Source organism: Gigantopelta aegis, chromosome 8, assembly GCF_016097555.1.
Source record: "Gigantopelta aegis isolate Gae_Host chromosome 8, Gae_host_genome, whole genome shotgun sequence".
Lineage (NCBI taxonomy): Eukaryota > Metazoa > Mollusca > Gastropoda > Neomphalida > Peltospiridae > Gigantopelta > Gigantopelta aegis.
In genome coordinates, this window is record NC_054706.1 from 34,688,323 (window position 1) to 34,710,551 (window position 22,229).

The 22,229-nt window shown below is 34.3% G+C and overlaps 1 protein-coding gene across 2 annotated transcripts in view; it reads right to left on the bottom strand.

The window, feature by feature from the left end:
• Positions 1–1,871: 1,871 nt before the first annotated feature.
• LOC121378667 overlaps positions 1,872–22,229 on the bottom strand; it is a 159,300-nt gene continuing 138,942 nt past the window's right edge. For both annotated transcript variants that reach the window (XM_041506945.1, XM_041506947.1), the window contains 19 exons: positions 22,049–22,195; positions 20,638–20,820; positions 18,885–19,007; positions 18,131–18,316; positions 16,872–17,030; positions 15,394–15,597; positions 14,355–14,486; positions 13,353–13,474; positions 12,380–12,486; positions 11,670–11,843; positions 10,613–10,779; positions 9,803–10,027; positions 8,383–8,474; positions 7,906–8,004; positions 7,364–7,447; positions 6,435–6,668; positions 5,524–5,623; positions 3,924–4,111; positions 1,872–2,989 (listed from right to left, as the gene is read on the bottom strand). In XM_041506945.1, the coding sequence (XP_041362879.1) occupies positions 2,938–2,989; positions 3,924–4,111; positions 5,524–5,623; positions 6,435–6,668; positions 7,364–7,447; positions 7,906–8,004; positions 8,383–8,474; positions 9,803–10,027; positions 10,613–10,779; positions 11,670–11,843; positions 12,380–12,486; positions 13,353–13,474; positions 14,355–14,486; positions 15,394–15,597; positions 16,872–17,030; positions 18,131–18,316; positions 18,885–19,007; positions 20,638–20,820; positions 22,049–22,195 (2,778 nt within the window). In that variant the 3' untranslated portion in view covers positions 1,872–2,937. The remainder of the gene's footprint in view (positions 2,990–3,923; positions 4,112–5,523; positions 5,624–6,434; positions 6,669–7,363; positions 7,448–7,905; positions 8,005–8,382; positions 8,475–9,802; positions 10,028–10,612; positions 10,780–11,669; positions 11,844–12,379; positions 12,487–13,352; positions 13,475–14,354; positions 14,487–15,393; positions 15,598–16,871; positions 17,031–18,130; positions 18,317–18,884; positions 19,008–20,637; positions 20,821–22,048; positions 22,196–22,229) is intronic.

Here is a 22,229-nt window from a genome sequence, read left to right on the forward strand (position 1 = left end):
AGTTTACATTATATACTACTCAAAAGAATTTAAGGGTCAGACGATATTTTCGACATTATTTTTTGAATGACAATTATATTAGCTAGACCATAATGTCACGCATGGTATAAAGTGGGTCTAAGCAACCCATAAATGAATTAAAATCCACTGTCATTGACACTGTCGACTAGTTCTAATGGCGAAAACATGCTTACATTTGCACGTAAATTAGGGCGAAAGCGAAAGGTCTACTAAGTGCCCATAACTTGCTTTTTCACAAAGCGCTTCATTTGCAAGCTTTGCATGTGTATTCCATGTTCCCAATGCTGAATTTCCGTATAATTGGAGCTTGCGTTCGTGTACGGTGCACACTCCAAATTCGACAATGGTACGACGTCAACTGACTATCGAAGATCGAGGAAGGGCTATTGCTTGGCTTCAGGATGGCAATACGCAAAGAAATGTTGCTCTGAGACTTGGTGTTGGCCGACTGTGGCAACGGTACCAAGCAACGAATTCTGTTCGAAATCGTCCACGTTCGGGAAGACCCCGAAACACTACAAATAGAGAGGACCGCTACATCACCAATATGGCTCTACGTCAACGCACAACCACTGCACGCCGATTACGTGACAATCTGCGGACTGCGACTGGAACTCGAGTGTCTGATCAAACCATACGCAGTCATCTGAGAGCCAATAATCTACGCTGCCGTCGCCAGGCTGTTCGACCACCACTCCTATCGCGTCACATAACGGCCAGACGTCACTGGTGCACGCTTCATCTGCGGTGGCAACGTGTTCAGTGGGGTCGAGTGATGTTCACTGATGAGTCCAGGTTTAGTCTCCAGTTCAACGACGGTCGGGTTCGTGTCTACAGACGTCCTGGGGAGCGCTTCGCTGACGTTAACGTTAGACAACGTCACCGGTTCGGTGGTGGCATCGTCATGGTGTGGGGCGGCATCTCTATCCACCACAGGACCCCCCTCTATGTGGTGGATGGCAATCTGAATGGAATCCGCTATCTGAATGAGATAATCCGGCCGTTGGTTCTCCCAGGCCTTCAGCAGATTGGCGGCGGGGCAGTTCTGCAGGATGACAATGCCAGACCCCACCGCGCCAGGGTGGTAACGGACTTTCTCAGACAACAAGGTATCGCCAGGATGGATTGGCCAGCATATTCGCCTGACTTGGCCCCAATAGAGCACGCCTGGGACGAATTAGGCAGGAGAGTTCGGGATAACCATGCCCCTCCGGCCAACCTTCATGATCTGGGTCAACTTCTTATGGCAGAGTGGCAGGCCATTCCCCAAGAGTTCTTCAGACATCTGATCAACAGCATGAGGCAACGATGTGTCAAGTGTATTCGCGCCAAGGGTGGATTCACACACTATTAAACGAATGTTCTGTGTAAAATCCATGTTTGACAACCTTCAACTTTGACAGCATGTCATGTGACTTTCTTGTATACAGTGACGTTTATTTGTGGTTTTTTGTAAATATGGAACAATAAATTAAATTTTTGGTGTAGTTTACATCATCAATCTAATACTCTGAAACTTATTTGGTTATACATTTTTGACCCTTAAATTCTTTTGAGTAGTATATTATATTCTATCACTCAAGACTGTTTGATTAATTTTATGCGGAACAGAAAGGTACCTACCTAGAAAAGTAGGGTCAATGACTGTATTTATCACATGTGTTATCTAAGATAAAAGCCAAGCCACATATTTTTGAAGCTATCTTAGCACTATGACAGGTTTATGATATCGTAGTGCTAAGACAGATTAAAAAATACGGGCCCGGATGATCAGTAATGTGCTCAACCATGTTCAGTGTGATTTTAAGTTTTGTCTAATCAATTGTGATAAAAGAAAATAAAACATTTTGTTTTATAGAAATAATATTTATTTCATATATATTTGTGTATATATAATATAAATTTACTGTTGTATAATATAAAAGATGTACAAATTCTATGTGAGAAGACAAACATTCTCTCTCTTAAAATATACAATTTATTTTCAACATTTTTGTGGAATGTATATAATATAATTTGCATAACTACAAAGAAACGTATAAAAACAGTATTAAAATCAATGTCCATCAATTCTGGGGTAAACGTTAAGTAATTCTGTGCAACAAACATGACATTGGTTTATATGTTACTCAATAAAATGATATGATCATAAAACAACTCTTAACATACATTTTAAATTACTCCAAATTACAAATTACAAAAAAGGTTTACTTTCCAACTTGTACAAAAATATCTAAACAAAAATTACTCCAAAATGAGAATAAGGTAATTAAAACAAAAATATTAAAGATATTAAAATCATACAACAAACAAATATTACTTTAATGTGAATAAAGCAATTTAAAAAATACATTTTAAAATGAATAAACTCATATAACAAATCTAAACAATCTTTTATTAATTAACCTTAAGTTTGAAACATTGTAAAGCAAAGTAGTAAAAATTCTAAAAGCCAATGCTTTTTTATGCATGTATTTTAAAAAAAAGTTTTTGCTTTATAACATTCTGTTGGATGAATATCAATACACTAAGACAAAATCAGATCTTTAGTTCCAGCTATATCAATAAGGATAAAACATTTTTCAATTAATATATTTGTTAGTTCTATAATAGCACCTAAAATGTCAACAAAGCAATGAATAGTTAGATATTAAAAAGATTTCAAAATAATAAAAAAAAAAACCCTGCTGAAACACATAAATTGTCATGAACAGCATTGAATATTTGTATCTTGTTATGAAAAAAATGTCATAAAAATTTTCAATAACTGTGCTGAATATTCACAATCATTCCTTGGTTTTTTTAATAAACACGAAAAACACATGAAGTCCTTGCTGAAAACATACACTATAATTTCTTGCTGAAAGTATTCTGTGGAATTAAAAGTTTGTAGAGGCTTGGCGGCAAACTGCCAGTTTACAGTATAGTCGTGTCATCCTTAAAGCCCGTTGTCTTGTACTCCACTTCTCTGAGAAAAAAAAAAAGAGCATTACTTTATATGAAAGTAACAAAAGAAACCCTGGGAAATGTGTGACTTTTTTTTTTTTTTAATATCGTCACTATAACATACTAAGGAAATTACAATTACAGTTGTCAAAATTTTAATGCAATTCAATACCAAAACGATACTGCAGGGGTAGAAATTAATTCTTTGATGGTTACTTAAAGGAGTCTGGATCTACAGGATACCATAGCTATTTTCAAGGCACAAATTAACATTTTCGACTTTTCACCACTTACATTAATCTTCAACTGTTGTAACTGTGATACACTAACTGTTTGGACATTTTGTCATGTGTTTTAAACTTCAACTGTTACTGTGATTACACGACATCTTTGAACTTTTCAACATGCACATTAAAAATTAAATGTCTTGACTGTGATATACAATATCTTTTGACTTTTTAACAGATGCATTAAACTTTAATTGTCTGACTGAAACACCATGGGCCGAATTTATGAAGCCTGTTTTTCTTAAACGCAGGTGTTTAATAAGCATTGTAAATGTATGTAGTTACACACATGTAGGTCTAAAACAGGTGTTTAAGCATTGTAAATGTATGTAGTTACACACACAGGTGTTTAAGCATTGTAAATGTATGTAGTTACACACACATGTAGGTCTAAAACAGGTGTTTAAGCATTGTAAATGTATGTAGTTACACACATGTAGGTCTAAAACAGGTGTTTAAGCATTGTAAATGTATGTAGTTACACACATGTAGGTCTAAAACAGGTGTTTAAGCATTGTAAATGTATGTAGTTACACACATGTAGGTCTAAAACAGGTGTTTAAGCATTGTAAATGTATGTAGTTACACACATGTAGGTCTAAAACAGGCTTTGTAAATTCAGCCCCACATCTTTTGACTTTTTCTCAACAAGTTTTAGCTGTAACTCACCCTTGGTAGATAGGATTGGTAGCTGCAACAACACCTGGACTTGATCCGTACTGGATGACTTCCGAGGTGATGTTTGCATCATGGGCCGTGTGTTCCACAGTGGGTGAAGCCTCGTCTGGCTGGAAGATCATGTTGATCTCACCAACTTCTTGAAGACCCTCATCGGGAGGTACATACATGTTCAGACTCTGCAAATAGAGAACATTGATGACTGTTGGTAGAAATAATTGCTAAACATGAGAGCATCACTATATATACATATTTATCCTATAACTTACCCATGATATCCATGTCATAATCCCATGTGATAATTTACTTTATTAACCCGGTTAATAATGGTATGCAAATTTACAAGGTCTCTAGGTAATGTGTTGCCAACAAGACCCGTGTACCTGAACATAATGTTTTCAAAGATTTGTTTAAAATGTGTGACATCAAACTAATCTGTGCTAATCCTGATGACGTCATATTATCGATGGTGGCGATTTTAGTACTGAGATTTACTAAAACATTAATTAGAATATTATTTTAGAAGTGTTATAGGATAAATAGAATTTGCTACTCGACAAATACCGATTAACATAGACTCGGTTGATATTTTCCATATTAAAAAATACTCGTGACGAATCCTCTCTATATATATATATTCACCGTTAAAGAATATTTCAGTGTACATATATAAAAAACCCAAGTGTTTTTAAGATTTGAACACAGAGTCTTTGACCGACTCTTCAAAAATAGATACCTAATATTCTGAGACTACATCACACCATACTTGCACACGCACACACACACGCACACACACACACACACACACACATATACATGTATTCAGATTTTGGCAAATACATATGAGAAAGAAATCTGTCAAAGACACATCCCATGTAGAGGATTTGATTATATGCAATATGCATTTTGTAGTGGTCAGTATGAAGTGTGTTATATGTGAGGTGTGTGTAAAGTTGAGATAGTTGATAATATGCAGTGTGCATTTTGTAGTGGTCAGTATGAAGTGTGCTATATGTGTGATTTGTGTTTTATGTGTGATGTGTGTTATATGTATGATGTGTGTTATATGTGTGGTGTGTGTAATGTTGAGATAGTGAACTGAAAGGTGAAGTAAGGATGGAATTGGAAGAATTTACAAGATATTTACAATGATGGTAACTTATGTAGAAAACAGCTCTAGAGTGTTTGCAGTGTAACTCATTATAATTGTTGTAACTGTATTGTAACGCATATATAATTAAATACAGGATATATATGGTGAGTGATCATGGAAGGAACAGAACATATCTTTTCATAATAAATATTATATTTTGTCTCCTTTGTCAAATTATCCATAAATACTCTCTTTTTTTTAAACTATAATTATAAAAGATAAAACTGAGCTAATATTAAAGTAGCAACACAGTCATCCCAAACCCTATCTTTTATATTACAGTTATTAACCCTTCTTCTCATTTCATTCATACCATTTTCAGTTTCGGCACTTTAATAAAGTGTCGAATATGGCTTTAAACATTGCAACTTAAGGTAGTCTTTGCAACAAACTTTTAAATATTTGCTTACAAATAAGATAAGCCAGCATGGAACCTACCTGTGTCTCATATTCTCTGAGGAAGTTTGGTGGGTTTGCAAAGTCAGGTGCTGCGTATGAGCTTTGGTAGATTCTGTATTGTTGGATGAATCTCATGTATCTGAAGAAAGCAAAATCGTATTATATATAAGACACATTTTGTTGTTACAAACATTATAACCCAAATATATCATAAAATTTCTACAAGTTAAAAGGGACATTCCTAAGTTTACTGCAATTTTAAAAATGTTATCGATTAACAGAGACTTTTAACGACTGTAATTACATATCAAATATATTTTTCTGCATAAAATATTTGTGGCTGTATATTAAACATGTTTCTGATCGTTCTAATATTTGTACTAGGTTAAATTTCATTTTATTTCCTAAAAAAGATTTTTTTCGTACATACGAAATTATTTGAAGACAAAATCCAGTTTGGGCTTCTTACAAATATTAAGACGACCAGAAACACATTGAATCTACAGACACTGATATTCTAAACCAGAAGATATATTTGATATGTAAGTTTAATCATAGAAATATTTTATTAGTCGGAAACATCTTACAATGCAGCAAAGTCAGGAATGTCCCTTTAAATGTTTTGTGATTATGATCAATTTTCTTAACAACTTTGTAAAAAAATAATTTCACTTAGAATCTGAACTGGACATAGTATCATTATGCAACTGTTATAATCCATTTTGCTACCAAGAAATATATCAAAGAGATATTGCTGCAAGAATCATTATTTTATTCTACAAGTGTTTTAATTTATTAATCACATACTATATTTAAATACATGATTAAACACCCCCCCCCCCCCCCCCCCCACCCCCAGTCTTGTGCATTTCCGAAAAATTGCTCAGCCTGGTACTAAAAGCAGTGAAAACATGACGTTAACCTGGTTTCACATCCAATGTGAGCCTTACCTGGAGTATGAGAAAATGAGAACGATGATGCCAACGATGCACAGCAGAATGATGATTGCTGCCAGTGCAATGAGTGCGGCACACGGGTCATCCACCCACCACAAGTAGGACTTGGCGATCCTGTTGCGGACGAAGATCTGTGACTGATGAGGAAGTCGAACCTCATGTACAATAACAGAAACATTGTTTTTTACCATAGCCTTTATCAGGTTTTGAGAGACATCAGAAAGGAGCCTGGAAAAAAAAAAAAAAAAATCAATCAATCACGTCATATATAAGAATATTTTGAAGGTTAATCATGTAATGTGATTTTTAAATAATCAAACCATCTACAACTTCTATACATTCTTTACTTGCTTGCCTGCCTGCAATCATCATAAATGAAATTTATCCAAGATTGCTTCCCGTTATCAAGTTTGGGCAGAACATCATAGATAAAATAACCCCAAACAATGGGAAAAGTTCATACCTTTAATGATACGACTTATGAAAAAGTAATAAATCATTATATATAGTAATTCTTTACATATATATATATATATATATGTTTAAGTAATTCTTTACATATATATATATATATATATATATGTTTAAGTAATTCTATACAGGACACAGCACTTGTAAGCATTGTGCATACAAAACTCAATTTGTTAGAAACATATTTGGTATTTTGTTGGCATGAAATTCACAAATGACACCCCTCTTCCACTTCCCTTAAAAAAGAACAAAACATTTTTGGGCACTAGAAAGAAAATATAATGTTTAAATGACAACACAGTCGGACAATAACATACAGGATTTAAACTAGATCTAAAGAAAGAGAAGAAAAAAACCCAGTTCTCCCATTCAACGAGTCCTTTGTTAGGCACCGACGGAGAAACAAGAATAACAAACACAAATACTGAATATAAAATGCATGGCCAACTTACTTCTTTCTTACTTCTTCATTTGTGTTATTCAGCAGACGATATCCATTAGGTTTGTAATCTACCAACACAAAGATGATATCGGACCTGTTGGGGAAAAAATAACCAAAATAAACAACAGGCAACATTCCAGATTTGTTACTTACTGGAATACACGAGGACATTCACATGTGAACAAACATGACATTAAAGTTTTATTAAGATAATAACGCCACTACAGAAAATATTGCAAGTTGATATGACAAACAAGTTCTTCTGCTCTTTAATGCATGCAAATCAACCTGGAACCCAGGCTAACATAAGTAGCACAGAGATTTAATCATATACAATCAAACAGATCCAGTGGCCACCTGTCTTAACAGACCTGTTTAATGTTACAATATCTAATTCAATACAAACTAACCTGTATTAAGCACTCAACTGTTCAAAGAAACTTTTTGGATATATGGCTATTTAACAGATTTATCAGTACATACTACATGTATAATGATCCTAAAAGAACTTACTAATGAATAAAATAAAATAAAAATAAGTTAAACACTTACGAAGTACTGTCCATGCGAATGTTGTTCTTCTCAATTTCTATTTCTTTTGATCGAATCCTCTCAATGATGGTCAAGTATCCTGACCACTCTTGAATAATTCTGCAAGGGTGAAAAATGTGTTAGTTAAGGCTAAATCTAACTTAATTAACAAATATAACATATAATAAAAATACAGTAATTATAAGAATGTCACATATATAACCAGCCTGAGATGCATTGAGAATGCCATTTGTTATCAGATCTTTAAAGTACTTTTTTGACAGAGAAAAACTATAATATAAAACATACACATTAATAGAGCATTCTTATGAACATTTCATATGATGTATACATCCTTGTTAAGAAACCAAATTTACAATTATTGTAATATTACCATTTTAATGCTGAAAGTGCTGACAGTTACTCTGCAATCTAAAAATATATTAGTGGACGATTTCAGTAACAGAAAGTTTATCCAAGGACATAAGTAGTACAAACCTTCTAAATTCTTCCTGTTTTGCCAAGATCTGTTCAGATGGTCGATCATTGAGCACAAGATAGAATCGGTTGTATGTTTCAATCAAATTAACCTGAAAGCCAAGTTAATATTTGTGTTAAATATAATGCATGAAAATGTAGCATGGATCACTGCAGCATTTTGTTTTAACTAGTAAATATGTATAAATAATCCCAAGAAAAATACACTCTTAGGATTTGAATGACATATATGTTGCAAGTAATTTTGGACTAGAATGGCAAGTGTGTCATTTAAATAACTTCCATAAATACACTATTAATTCAAGCATTATGCCACCCCTGACCGCCGACTTCTCAATTATAAATGATAACAACTTTATTTTGTATGAAGAAATGTGATACAAATAAAGTTCAGTTGATGCCTTCTTTCCATGACATGTTCCTATCACAACAATGTAAATAGTTGATGAAAACAATATTTTACTTTTTAGTCCACCAGAGCCAAAAACAACACTCCCACCCTACCAATTACAAATGTAATGTGATTGAGTTTATGCAGGTACACCCACTTGTGAAACATTTAAGAAGTTAAATATTTAAGGCTCAACTAGATATAGTTCCACATGAGACATTTAAAATGTATGTCTCAGCAACAATTTTTAAACAAAAAGTTCAACTCTCAAGTGGGGCTAAGTTGGGCTTTCAACCGAAACTAAACAGGCAAAAAAGACGGAAGGAATGTTTTATTTTACGACGTACTTGATACGGTACATTTTAATTATGTTTACATGGTTAAGAACCACGCATATAATAAGAGAGGAAACTTATGCTTATGACACACAATATGGGCTACTCTTTCCAATTAGCAGTAAGGGATATCACAGATAGGATAGTACTACCAATAAGCCTTTGTTACACCAGTTGTGGAACATTGGCTGGAATGAGACATAGCCCCACTGACCCACTGACAAGGATCAATTCCCGGCCCCTCAGTGGGAAAAGGAAAGGAAATGTTTTATTTAACGATGCACTCAACACATTTTATTTGACGGTTATATGGCCTCAGACATATGGTTAAGGACCACACAGACATTGAGGGAGAAACCCACTGTCGTAACTTCATGGGCTACTCTTTTCGATTAGCAGCAAGGGATCTTTTATATGCACCATCCCATAGACAGGATAGCACATACCATGGTCATGGTGCACTGGCTAGAGCGAGAAATAACGCAATGGGCCCACTGATGGGGATTGATCCCAAAGCAACTGCACATAAAGTGAGCACTTTACCACCCTCAGTGGAAAGGTTTACGGCTGCTACATTGATTACTATTTCACTAACCACTAACCTCTATTCTCAACTGACATCCCAGATAGTAGAGGTATGCACCCATAATAACATGCTTTAAATGAATTAATAACGAGTGACAGATTCACTTACGATGACTTCAGCTTTGTCTTCCAGTGACACCGTGTTCAGTGGCCTGTCCCTGGCCAAAATATCAAATCTGAAGTGATGTACTGCATTAGGTTTAGTGTCAAACTCCTGCGTGGTCTTCATAACTCCCTCGATCCTAGAGACACTAAATGGGTTCTTCTTCAGATCAACAGCTATGTCCATCAGGTAATCGATCTCTGCATTTCTTCCCAGATCTGCATCGGTAGCCTGTAGTAACAATGTTTACATTATCAGTGTTATAACATTGCCCTCAATGTTAAACTCCTTCTGTTAGGTGATTAGTATAAACTTCGGCATTACTTGACTTGAAATTTTATAACCAGTGACATTATATCTGTCTGGGATTAATGAATGATTTGGAAGGACTTTCCTTTGGCACTGTCACTAATCCTAACTCTATTTATTATAAGTTTTTACTATTTATAATGTTCTTTATACGTGACAGTGCCAAAGGAAAGTCTCACCAGTGGTTTAATGACACCCCAGCAGAGAGGATAACATTGGCTGTTTTTGTCAATGGGATATAAAATAATGATACTAATAATAAAATCAACTGATGACACAATTAATAAATGTAACACAGGATGTAAAGAGTTGTTGGAAATAAACATATCACGGAAATGTTACAGCTTTTAAAATTTATTACAAACATGTGTTTTCATTTAAAAACTTAAAATTGGTTTCCATCAGAGTAAAATTTGAACAGATTTCACTAAGAATTTATGTTTGTTAATAAATGATATAGCTAATGCATTAGTAAACAAAAATTTCAAATGATGAAATTTGTCTTACGGTCACTGTCATAATTTGGTCATTCGGCAAGGCATTGATATTGATGGCTCCAAAGTATTTATCCTGGTCGTAATAGGTTGCTGGTGGGTAGAGTGGGAACTGGAACACAGGTGCGTTGTCATTAATATCGGTTACTTGAATGATGATTTCCATGTTAGCCCAAGCATCTGCAAGTAAATTTGGTTAGTTGTGTAAAGATACCCCGAGACATTTATCAACAGGAGGAGAACATGGTTCAGGTCATACTAAAACAAAATAATGTAATTTAAGTGCCTTCATTAATACCAGTCCATCTGCCCACATGAGATGAAATCAAAGTATGTGTAATTTCACATTCACCTCAAAGGAAACCATTTATCCGAAAAAATCTTCCCAAAATGATGGGAAAATAGCACGAAAAATTAGCATAAATAAGAGATACTTTGCCCTCAATATAATTTGTGCATTCAGACATACCTTTGTTTGCAGAAGCAAACGGTTTATGGCATGCAGAATAAAATAGCAATCCTCCTACAGACAGAGTTGGAACCATATATATCATGGTCATGATTAGCACTCATCTCTTGTCAAAGCACCTGACAGTGAGAGATGGCTGCATACTCTCAAGACTACCATAATGTCTTTTGAAACCAGTCAGTTGCAGTTTCAATATTCAACATGCTAATGGTAGAAGACTCATTCATATCATCAAAGTGATATGTCCCACTAGAATGCCAAGTAGGAAGTAACACTTCGACGTCATCGATTGCTGCACTACAACCTTACAGGAATGTCAACCAAACAAGTTAAGTGATATAAATGAAGATCAATTATGGGTAATAAATAGGATATTAAACACAATACCATTTCATATCCTGTTTATGTCCCTTATGAAATAATTTTCACAACTGAAAATTAATTAAATATCCTAATAAGTTTGTTTCATATCCTATAAATGTGTTACAGCTTCTGTCAGAGTTTTCAGATTTTACATTGTTTTGATGTATTATTGATGAAGTTGAAGGCAAAGTACCTTTAATATGGGTTAGAAGCGGTAAAAAATCCATCAAGTACTCACTGTAAATTTGATTTTTAGCACTGTCCTGTCCAATCTCACGCCTGCGCCTGGTGCTGCTCCGTTCTCTTTCAACATGTGCCTTGATTATATACCTGTCAGCCTGTTCTCGGTCCAATTTATTTGACACAGTCAAAAAGGCGTTCTTACGATCTCTGTCATATGTCGCATTAAATACTAGTAGTCATGAGGATGAAAAGAAGAAAAAAAAAGTACAGGAATAAGCAAGAATTGTATTTATTTCCTAGAGACAAGAAAATATAAAACTGCATCACTTAAAGGGGTAACATTATAAAATTTAATAAAATAATCAATGATTATAGAAATTTATAATGAATAAATGAATGAAGCAATTCAGAAGTGCATGAATTTGTTGTTTTCTTTTAAATTTTGTTATAAATAAAACTATTGCAGATAATTAAGTATCATCATAAAACAGTTATCTTAAAAAAACCTGTTAATTATCAAATCTAGGTAGGACCAAAATAATTTAACATTCTGCCTACACTAAAATATAATGAAACACTGGGTTCAAATTCAAACAAAATAAAAACAATTTGTAATGAAATGCCAGTAACTGTTTTTATTTTTGTTTGAACAAATGAGAAAGAGGGTTATGAAAAAAGGGCTGAGAGACAAAGCTTAAGACACAATATATTAGTCGTCCAAACTTATTCAGACAAAAATTGAAAGAAAAGAATATCACTACTTACCATTTTTGTTACCAGTAAGGGTGATATTTATTTTGCTATTCCCTTGATTCACAACATCCATGAACAGAACATGAGATCCCTTGAGAGTGTTTTCTGGAACCTCAATGCTGAAAAAACACACAAGACATACACATGTAGAAATAGTCTTAATCTGTTGTTTGATAAATCCTAATTTATTTTAGTAACAGGTTTATCCCCCTCTAGCAAATTGCTAAGAATATTTTTGTTGCACACACAAAACATCCACCCATCCAAGCAAACCAAGGCCCAAAACCCGACAGAAAGTAGGCAGCAAATGTAGCTCAAAACGCACTACGTATGATTTCTGATAACCAATTTTACAAGAAGTGTAAATTCATCTGTTTTTGTTTTAAAAAAACCCAAAAACCACAACAACAACAAAAAACCACAATTGTGTTGAATTTATGATCTTCATGAGATTTCATTATATTATGTACTCAAAATTTTTTTTTTTGCAATGTATATAATATTTATTAATAATATTATTTACAGATTTACATTAAACAGGTTAAAGAACTTAATTGTGAGTGCAACCTTAGACTAGTGACCATTTGTATTCTGCTTATATTATATTATGTAGAGTAACAATTCTTTGGTAACCAGTATACAAATGGTGGCAAAGTAATTTTTCATCTACCTATTTACAGGTTAACTTAGACCTCAATAAAATTACACATGCAGGTAGATTAATGTTACATATCATCATAAAATATCTGCAATAATTGTACAAAAGTCAAAGGAATTACTTGGTGGCCAGAGTCTAAAATACACTATCCTCGGGTATGCTGGAACCCCTGAATATATCATCTTCCAACTGTGCAGAGGCAAGACAAAAATCTGCAATACTTCTAAGTAATATCATTCTTTTTTAAAATGTTTTGTTGACCTACATAAATTCAACTTTTAAATCTTCTTCAAAAAGTATTTATGTACATGTGTATTATGTACTTACTAGAATTGGGGTCGAATGAAGCCAATGATGCCTCCATCTGGCGCCACATATGAAACCGCAACAATAAGTTTTGCTCTTGAAGATTTAGGACGCCAACTCAAATCTGTCACTTCCACGTCAACCTGTCACAGTGAATGAAACAATATATGAATACATTTTATCAACACAACAATTGAAAACTATCTTATACGGGTCAATTTTATTTTAATACTGAAGTAATTCATTTGCCTTCCACCCCTAGTCCCCAAACCCCCATCAACACTGACAACAAAACTTGTTTTAGAAATAATTTATGAAAGCAGTTTGTATAAATAAATATTTAAAAAGAAGCATACCTTCCCCATTACTTTTCACATCAGAACATTAATATCATTTTATACTATCAGTTAATAGGTACTTAAAAAAACAAAACCCAGTTTGTTTTGTTTAATGATACCACTAGAGCACATTGATTTTTTTTAATCATCGGCTATTGGATGTTAAACATTTGGTAATTTTGACTTATAGTCTTAGAGAGAAAACCCGCTACATTATTCCATTAGTAGCAAGGCATCTTTTATATGCACCATCCCACAGACAGGATATCACATACTACAGCCTTTCATATACCAGTCGTGGCAATGGGTACCTAATGTAAAAAGGAAGTGCAGACTTGCAAATCACATGACCATAACCAGATATTCATTTTGGGGAATATGTTAAGTGGTGAGTTCAATTCATGTTTTAGGTTAGGCTAAAATATGAAAGAAATTACAAACGTTACATTGGTATTCATCTCCTGAGGATATCAGTCTTTTGGTGACAAACACTTTTTATAACAAAAGAATTTCATAACAGAAACAGGTATAAAAGTTAATGAGCCTTAAAATAATTTTAAAAAGTATTCTGCGATTTTCATTACGTAGTTGGCCCCCTGTCACCCTAAATAAAAAAAAAAAGAAAAAAAAATAAAAAAAAAAAAAATAAAAAAAAGAACCCCAAAATATGAAAAAGATTACTTACAATAAGGGTGTCATTTGTAGTTCCTGTCGCACTCGGCCGAAGAGTCTGTTTGATATAAATCTGTCCTTGTTCATCAACTCCAAAGAATTTTGAATAGCTGAGAATCTTGAATTTGATTTTTGCATTTGGTGTCTAAAATGAAGGGAAAAAAACCCACACAAATAAATAGCTACAAATGAATGTCATTCCAATACAAACGATGGTTTAGTTTTTTGGTTGGCATTAAATTAAGTAACATAACAGAAATTATGAATCAATCGATTCACCTATCAATAAAATTGAAATTAATTAATTTTTAACTGGTTTTTTAAAAAATATACACCGAGATGAACATCTACATCAAGTATGTCTCAAGCTTCATTAATCTAGGACTTAAAAAATCTAACATGGAAACTACAGAATAAAATACAAAAGGTGATGCTGATGCTTCCACTAGAAACGTGACACCTATATCTAGTCTTCAGACCCTAAGACATAACAAAACATCATGGTACAAGATGAATTTAAAAAACCACTATGTCAATAAAACATATATACAAGATAATATAAAAAATATATCAATAGTCAATAACTGTGGGGAACTGAAATTATTTCACAACACTAGTTTATTAAAAAATGAATACAGTTTCTTCAAGACGGCTGCAATATCAATTTGAAAAAATAACTTCAGTTATAACATTTATTAACACCATAACAAAACAAAACTTAAAGCACACATATCATTCTTGTTTTTGTTTTTTAAATTTATTTCATCTGATGTTAAGATTAGTTGGCACTCAACAAAATAAAATACCTCTATGCAGGTATGTTCTAATTTTACACTATTTTATGTCTGTTTAGAGACTGGAAATTGATTCTCAGAAAAAAAAAAAAAATCTTGATACTCTTGCTTGCTTAACTCGATTCATGGCCCCATTTATGTAGTTAATTATTTTCTTCAAAGTTTTACATGTATGTGGGAAGGTGTTTTTGGTTGTTGTTTTTTTGCGTCTTATAACAATACCAACATTAAACTAACAAAACTAATGTGTTTACTTACATTAGCACTAAGTGGAACGAGTGTGTCATTGTCGAAGGCATACACTGTTGAAATGATGGTGTCAATTCTGTCTCTCTGGCTGGCAGAAGCAAGGTAACGTGTTTGGTTGAACTGTGGTTCGTACCTGTTTCGAACAATGGTCACCATAACAGTGGCCATGTCGGTCTTTGGAGCTGTGGCACGATCGCTCACCAATATAGTTATCTGTAACAGACATAGTCATTTGAGCATACAAATACATGTACCATGGTAAAATATGAATGTTTAACATGCCTGCAAATTGTTTACTCATACACCACTCGTTTTCACAAGTAACAGAAACAAACAGGATAGCAAATACATTGGCCTTTAATATACTTTTCATAAGCTAGCATGTATAGAAAAACCCCAACCCACTTTAATTTTACTTGTCTCATTTCTATATAATTCTAAACAGGTTGTATTCAATAATATCAAGAGAAAGGAAAGGAAAGGAGATGGTTTATTTAACGATGCACTCAACACATTTTATTTTACGATTATATGGCGTCGGACATATGGTTAAGGACCACACAGATATTGAGAGGAAACCCGCTGTTGCCACTTCATGGCTACTCTTTTCGATTAGCAGCAAGGGATCTTTTATATGCACCATCCCATAGACAGGATAACACATACCATGGCCTTTGTTGTACCAGTCGTGGTAATATCAAGAGAGTACAGACAGTGATAAAATTAAAAAAAAAATTCATGAGAAGCAAAATATTTTATGGTCGAATGGCTGGAACGAAAAATAGCCCAATGGGTCCACCAATAAGGATCAATCCCAGACTGACCGCGCATCAAGTGAGTGCTTTACCACTGGGCTAGGTCCTGCCCAGAGTTCAGATTCAAATGCATTAAAACCAATAACAGACACACATGCAGACAACAGCAGTCATTTGTTCATGTTCACATGCTGAGTCAGGGGTATAACAAAACACATTTACAAAAGGACTTTGATAACAATTTAAAATCATTTACAGCAAATTATACATGAAATTATTTTTATGTGTAAGCAGCTGCCCCTTAAAATAATACTAAAGGCATAAAGTTTTAACAATTAAAATTTTAATAATTAATGCAGTAAATTTTCACATGAATTCGAACCAGTATTTGTGCATCATTAAGGAAATCAATTTCTCTGATTAATAAGAAGACTTGACAGCATACATTATAAAAAAATCAGTAATGCCATAACTGCTGAAAACTTTCCGAAGTGGTCAGACTAAGCCCACAGCTAAAAGTTGATGGGGGGAGGGGGGGGGGGGAATGACAGGTGTGTGGCATGGATAGCTACAAGTGACAAGAGACAAAGACTGGATGTGGAGGTGGGCAGCGAAAGATAGGAGTTGTTAGATCGGGAAGAAATGAGATGGAATTCAAAGGAGTAAAAGGAAAGGTGGCAGTGGGATAAAAAAAAATTAAAAAGAAAGAAAAAAAAAGACTTGACAACATACATTATACAAATTTCGAATGCCAATTCTTCTCAAGCTGCTTGCCAGGATGATTTCGCCTGTTGTTGGACTGACTGAGAACAAATCACGGCCAGTGTCTGATGGATTTACACTCGCAATACTATAAACCAGCTGGCCACTCTCGGGAATCTGTCCTTGTGTCTAAAAAAAACCCGAAAAAAAACCCATAATAAAAGATACAACCTATCATAATTGTGAAGAAAAATAAAGACATTTTAAGAATTAACAAAAAAAAAATGAATAAGAAAAAAATGACAGAAAAACAAGCACAATAAAATGATAAATATGTCAATAAATAAAAATATTTCAATTGATTTCACATTTTCAAAAAATCCAAGAGGTCCATGGGCCTAAATGGTTACCTGAATAAATTGTTGATCCATCCACCTACATTGTACCAGACTCGTGGAATGCACAATACCCATTTTCTGGGGTGGGGGTGGATTACTGAGGTCAGAATGACAAAATTCACAATTTTGTTTCTCCATGAGTCATGGAAGCTTTCCACCAAATTTAGTGGGAAATGGTCTAGTAGTTGTGAAGAAATTAGTTTAAATGCATTTCTCTGTACAACTCTAGTAAACTTCACCCCTCCTTCAGGCACAAACAAGGGACCCAACATTGATGAAATTCACAACTTTAATAAACCATATAATAAGTTTTACATATATGAAGACTATTCAATTATACCATTTCTGGAAGTAGAGAAGAATTTTTTATTTATTTACTTAATTTTTCCCTTTTGTGCCCTGCACCTCCTTCCCAGGAGATAGGAGGGGTGGGGGTGGTATGATATCAGAATAACAAATTCACAAATTTATTTTTAGTCCAATGTGGCTACCGACGGAAAGAAAGAAAGAAAATGTTTTATTTAACGACGCACTCAACACAATGTATTTACGGTTATATGGCGTCAGACATATGGTTAAAAACCACACAGATATTGAGAGAGGAAACCCGCTGTCGCCACTTCATAGCCTACTCTTTTGGATTAGCAGCACGGGATCTTTTATATGCACCATCCCACAGACAGGATAGTACATACCACGGCCTTTGATATACCAGTTGTGGTACACTGGCTGGAACGAGAAATAAAATAGGATACCGGCAGAGATCGATCCTAGACCGACCACACTTGAGGCAAGCACATACCACTAGGCTATGTTCCTCCCCATGGTTAAAGAATGCTAACTTATGCTGTTAAATACCACAGAAATATAACATATATGCAACACACGTACAACTGCATCTTTGTCATGGGCAATCACTCGGATAATGCTCTCCTGCAAGTCTGTGTACTCAGAGATCGTTACGTTGTAGCGGTCTGATGTGAATATTGGTGCATTGGGGTTGCGGATAACAATCACAGTAACTGTTGCTGTAGCGGACTTTGAAGACAGGCGGCCATCTCGAGCAATTACTTTCAACTGCAATGACAAACAATTTTTTTTAATTTACATTTTTTTTGGTGAGTGCTTATATACAACTAAGGTTCAAGCACACTGTCCTGGGCACACACCTCAGCTATCTGGGCTGTCTATCCTGGACAGTGGGTTAATTATTAATTGGTTAGTGAGAGAAGAGGGTGTAGTGGTCTTACACCTACCCATTGAGTCGTTAAAACGTGCTCTGGGTGGGAGCCGGTACCGAGCTGCGAACCCTGTACCTACCAGCCTTATGTCCAGTGGCTTAACCATGATACCACCGAGGCCAGTGACAAACAATAATATATCTACTACACAAATTTACTTAATACATAACAATACTTTTAAATCTTATACAAAATCTCAAATATATTACTCACGCTTATAAAAAAAAAAAAAATCTGGAATTAACAGAAATTTCTATTCAGAAACTGTCCAATTTTAACACAGTCTTTTCATATTCTTGTCTTCATGCAGTAAAACAACAGTGAATCTCACCACAAATTTATGTATTTTAAACTACTGTTATTCTAATGTAATGTAATGTAACAAAGTAAAAATATTATCTTACAATGAAATTATTCACAGGTGTTCGTGTCAAAGTCTGGACAAGTGTGATGAGACCAGTACCGCTGTTAATATTATAGTACAAGCTGTTAGGTGGCTCAACAAGAATTTCATAGGATATCTTATCCTGCAAAGACAAAATAGAAAAAACAATCAGCATGAAACTTACAATATTTAATTGATATTATATAGAAAGAACTTGAATGGCTCTCACGTTATGTACTAAATAGTCAAAAACAAATTAATGCCTGTAGGTTGGCATGGAGCATGTCTTTAACTATAATGACTAACACCATATTCCCAGTAACATTTTTAAAAGCATTTCATAATTTCATCTAGGGTATATTACATAATTATCAAGAACACTGTTTTTCCACTAACAGCTTTAAACTGTTTTCAACAATAAAGTTCCTTTCATTTGTTATTGAATTTCAACCTTGCCTTGGTTATGGTCACGCCAACTACAAATACCATCTATGAAAAAAAAATCATGAATTAAAGCAATTAAAAAAAACTTTAATTAAGTTCCAAATAACATTTCTCTGGGTCAGATTCACTAACTCATTGTCCTGGACAGACAGCCCAGATAACTGAGGTGTGTGCCCAAGACATTGTGCTTAAACCTTAATTGAATATAAGCACTAAAGTAAGTATAAATGATTGAATAGGCCTGAACCTTTATAGGGCTAGGGGTGTGCCTTACCATTTGGTGAACACCCTTACCAAGTTTATATTGCCAGTCATTAAAGGATGCATGGCAATTAGGCAGATTTTTACGAGATTTTAAGAAAGTTGCAGATTCATCACAAAATATAAACAGCATGTACTGTTAATCATGTATATACAAATCCTGCTAGTACAGTAATGCTGAATAAAAGAAAAACACTGAGCACAATCACAATTTAAAGTTTCCGTAACTTGACTGACATAATATTAGGAAGAAAGAAAGAAAGGTTTTATTTAACGTCGCACTCAACACATTTTATTTACAGTTATATGACGTCAGACATATGGTTAAAGACCACACAGATATTGAAAGAGGAAACCTGCTGTCGCCACTTCAAAGGCTACTCTTTTCGATTAGCAGCAAGAGATCTTTTATATGCACCATCCCACAGACAGAGTGGTACATACCACAGCCTTTGATATATCAGTCGTGGTGGACAGTATTTATTTATGCAGTATTTATAGATGCTTAAGTATCCATTTAACAACTTAGTACTGTAGGTGTGAAGTAAGAGCTTAAGTGGTAAACCTCATCTGCAGTAAATAACAGTATTCACTCGTTTTGGTGAAAAAAATCTTCCTGACAGTGTAAAATTGGTCTTTTTTTAGATCTTTATTGACAACCATTTCAACAAAATATTTAGGAAATTTATCAATTTGTGTAGACCCTGTTTAAAACTAATCACAGTAGAATTAATATTTTGGGGCATAACTCATCTAACCCATGTCTACGTAAAATTAATTCAGTAATTTCTTTCCAGCGACTCTTTGCCATAAAAAAAAATCTATAGATTGCTTTCAACCAGAAACTAAATGTACTAAGACCTTCACTTTGTTAATACAGTGAAACCTCTCAAACCGAACCCCCTGTAAACCGGAATTCCCTCAAAACCGTGTTTCATGGTCTCTGTTTAAATATCTGTGCAGAAGAGAACCTCTCTAAACCGGATACCTCTTAAAACTGGACTTTTTACTTGATCCCAAGAGTGTCCAATTTAGAGGAGTTTCACTATATATGAAAGAACACTTACCCCATCAGGATCATAAGCACCAACTGTGATGACACTGTCGCCAATTGGTGTAGATTCTGGGATAGTAACACTGTACTTTGTTTGGTTGAATCTTGGAGCATTAGGATTGCGAGTTACGTAGACAGTAATTTCAGTGAAGGCACTTTTACGTGGGTTACCCTTGTCTTGAGCAATAACTCGGAACTATTTCAAACACACACACAAAAAAAGGACACAGCGTTAGAAATAGACACAAAATAATGTTTTCTCTCTCAAAAACATAACAATGGTGTCACTGTAACATACATCTCTGTCAACACAATGTTAGATATGCATACAATTAAATGACACCACGAAAGCACATTGATATATCAATCATCAGCTATTAGATGTCAAACATTTTGGAATTATGACACAATCTTCAGCACTTTTTGACACCTACACCAGCCTTTGATACACCAGTTATGAGGCACTGGTTGGGATGGGAAGAAGCTCAGTTAGAGAATGGGTTGATATATGGGATTTGATCCTTTGCATCAAGCACCTAGGTGAGTGATAGATCCTACCCTGCATATAATCAGCCAAACATATAATATATACTCTAAAAAAAAAGTAGGGGAACTCTAATAAGAATTTACAATTGCCAAAATTGTAAGGTATATTAGCTGTGGGGAATGGTTATGTGATAATAGTGAATTAATTGGGCAAACATTACAACCGGTAGTTCAGTATTACAGTAGGTTTTATGACCACCAAAGATCTTGAAGGACGATTGGGGTCAGAAGTGAAATTTGAAAGTTGATGTTTTTTTATCAGTAAATTGCAAATTCAAACAATAAAAATGACTAAAAACAAAACAATAACAACTGTATGATCAACAGAATGAAAAAGATTGACAGAAATAACGTTCCACAGGGATTAATCAACCTTCCTGGAAATTGTCAAAATCGAGAATGACACCCCACGCACATGTACGGGGCAACTGCGTGATGCATGTGCAAACTATGGAATGTGTTTCGGTGTGTTGATAAACAGACCTAAACGTTCTTTACTAGGATGTCTGTGGTCAAAACATATGTTTGGTCTAATAGTTGATATTAACATTAATATTTCAGGCTCCACTACTTTTTTTGAAGAGTATATACTAGTGGTCTAGAGGATAAGGAAAGAAACACACTGTCGCCATATAAACAACATGTAGTTTCATCGGAGGTCTTCAATTTTATATGCACTCTCTACAATACATGACATCACATTCCATAACACTGCTATAACAACAGACGATCAGCCAATTCCTGAATAATGTTTTAGTATTGTCAAAAGTTTTAAATATAATGATTTTGCACTTAATAGACAATGTTATTTACATACTATCTATATCAAATGACATGTAGAATGGTAATCTTAAAACAGAACAGTGGTTCATAGTTACCTTATAGATTAATGTGTTTGGATCTTGTGAGAGTTTTGTTCCAACAGACAATTTCCCATCATTAATGTTGATGTAGAAATAGTTGGAAGAATACGATGGCGATGATGATGTAGGATCAATGGAAAATTCAACCACGCCATTATCACCCTGCAATAAGAAATCACAACAAAAACCAATGTCA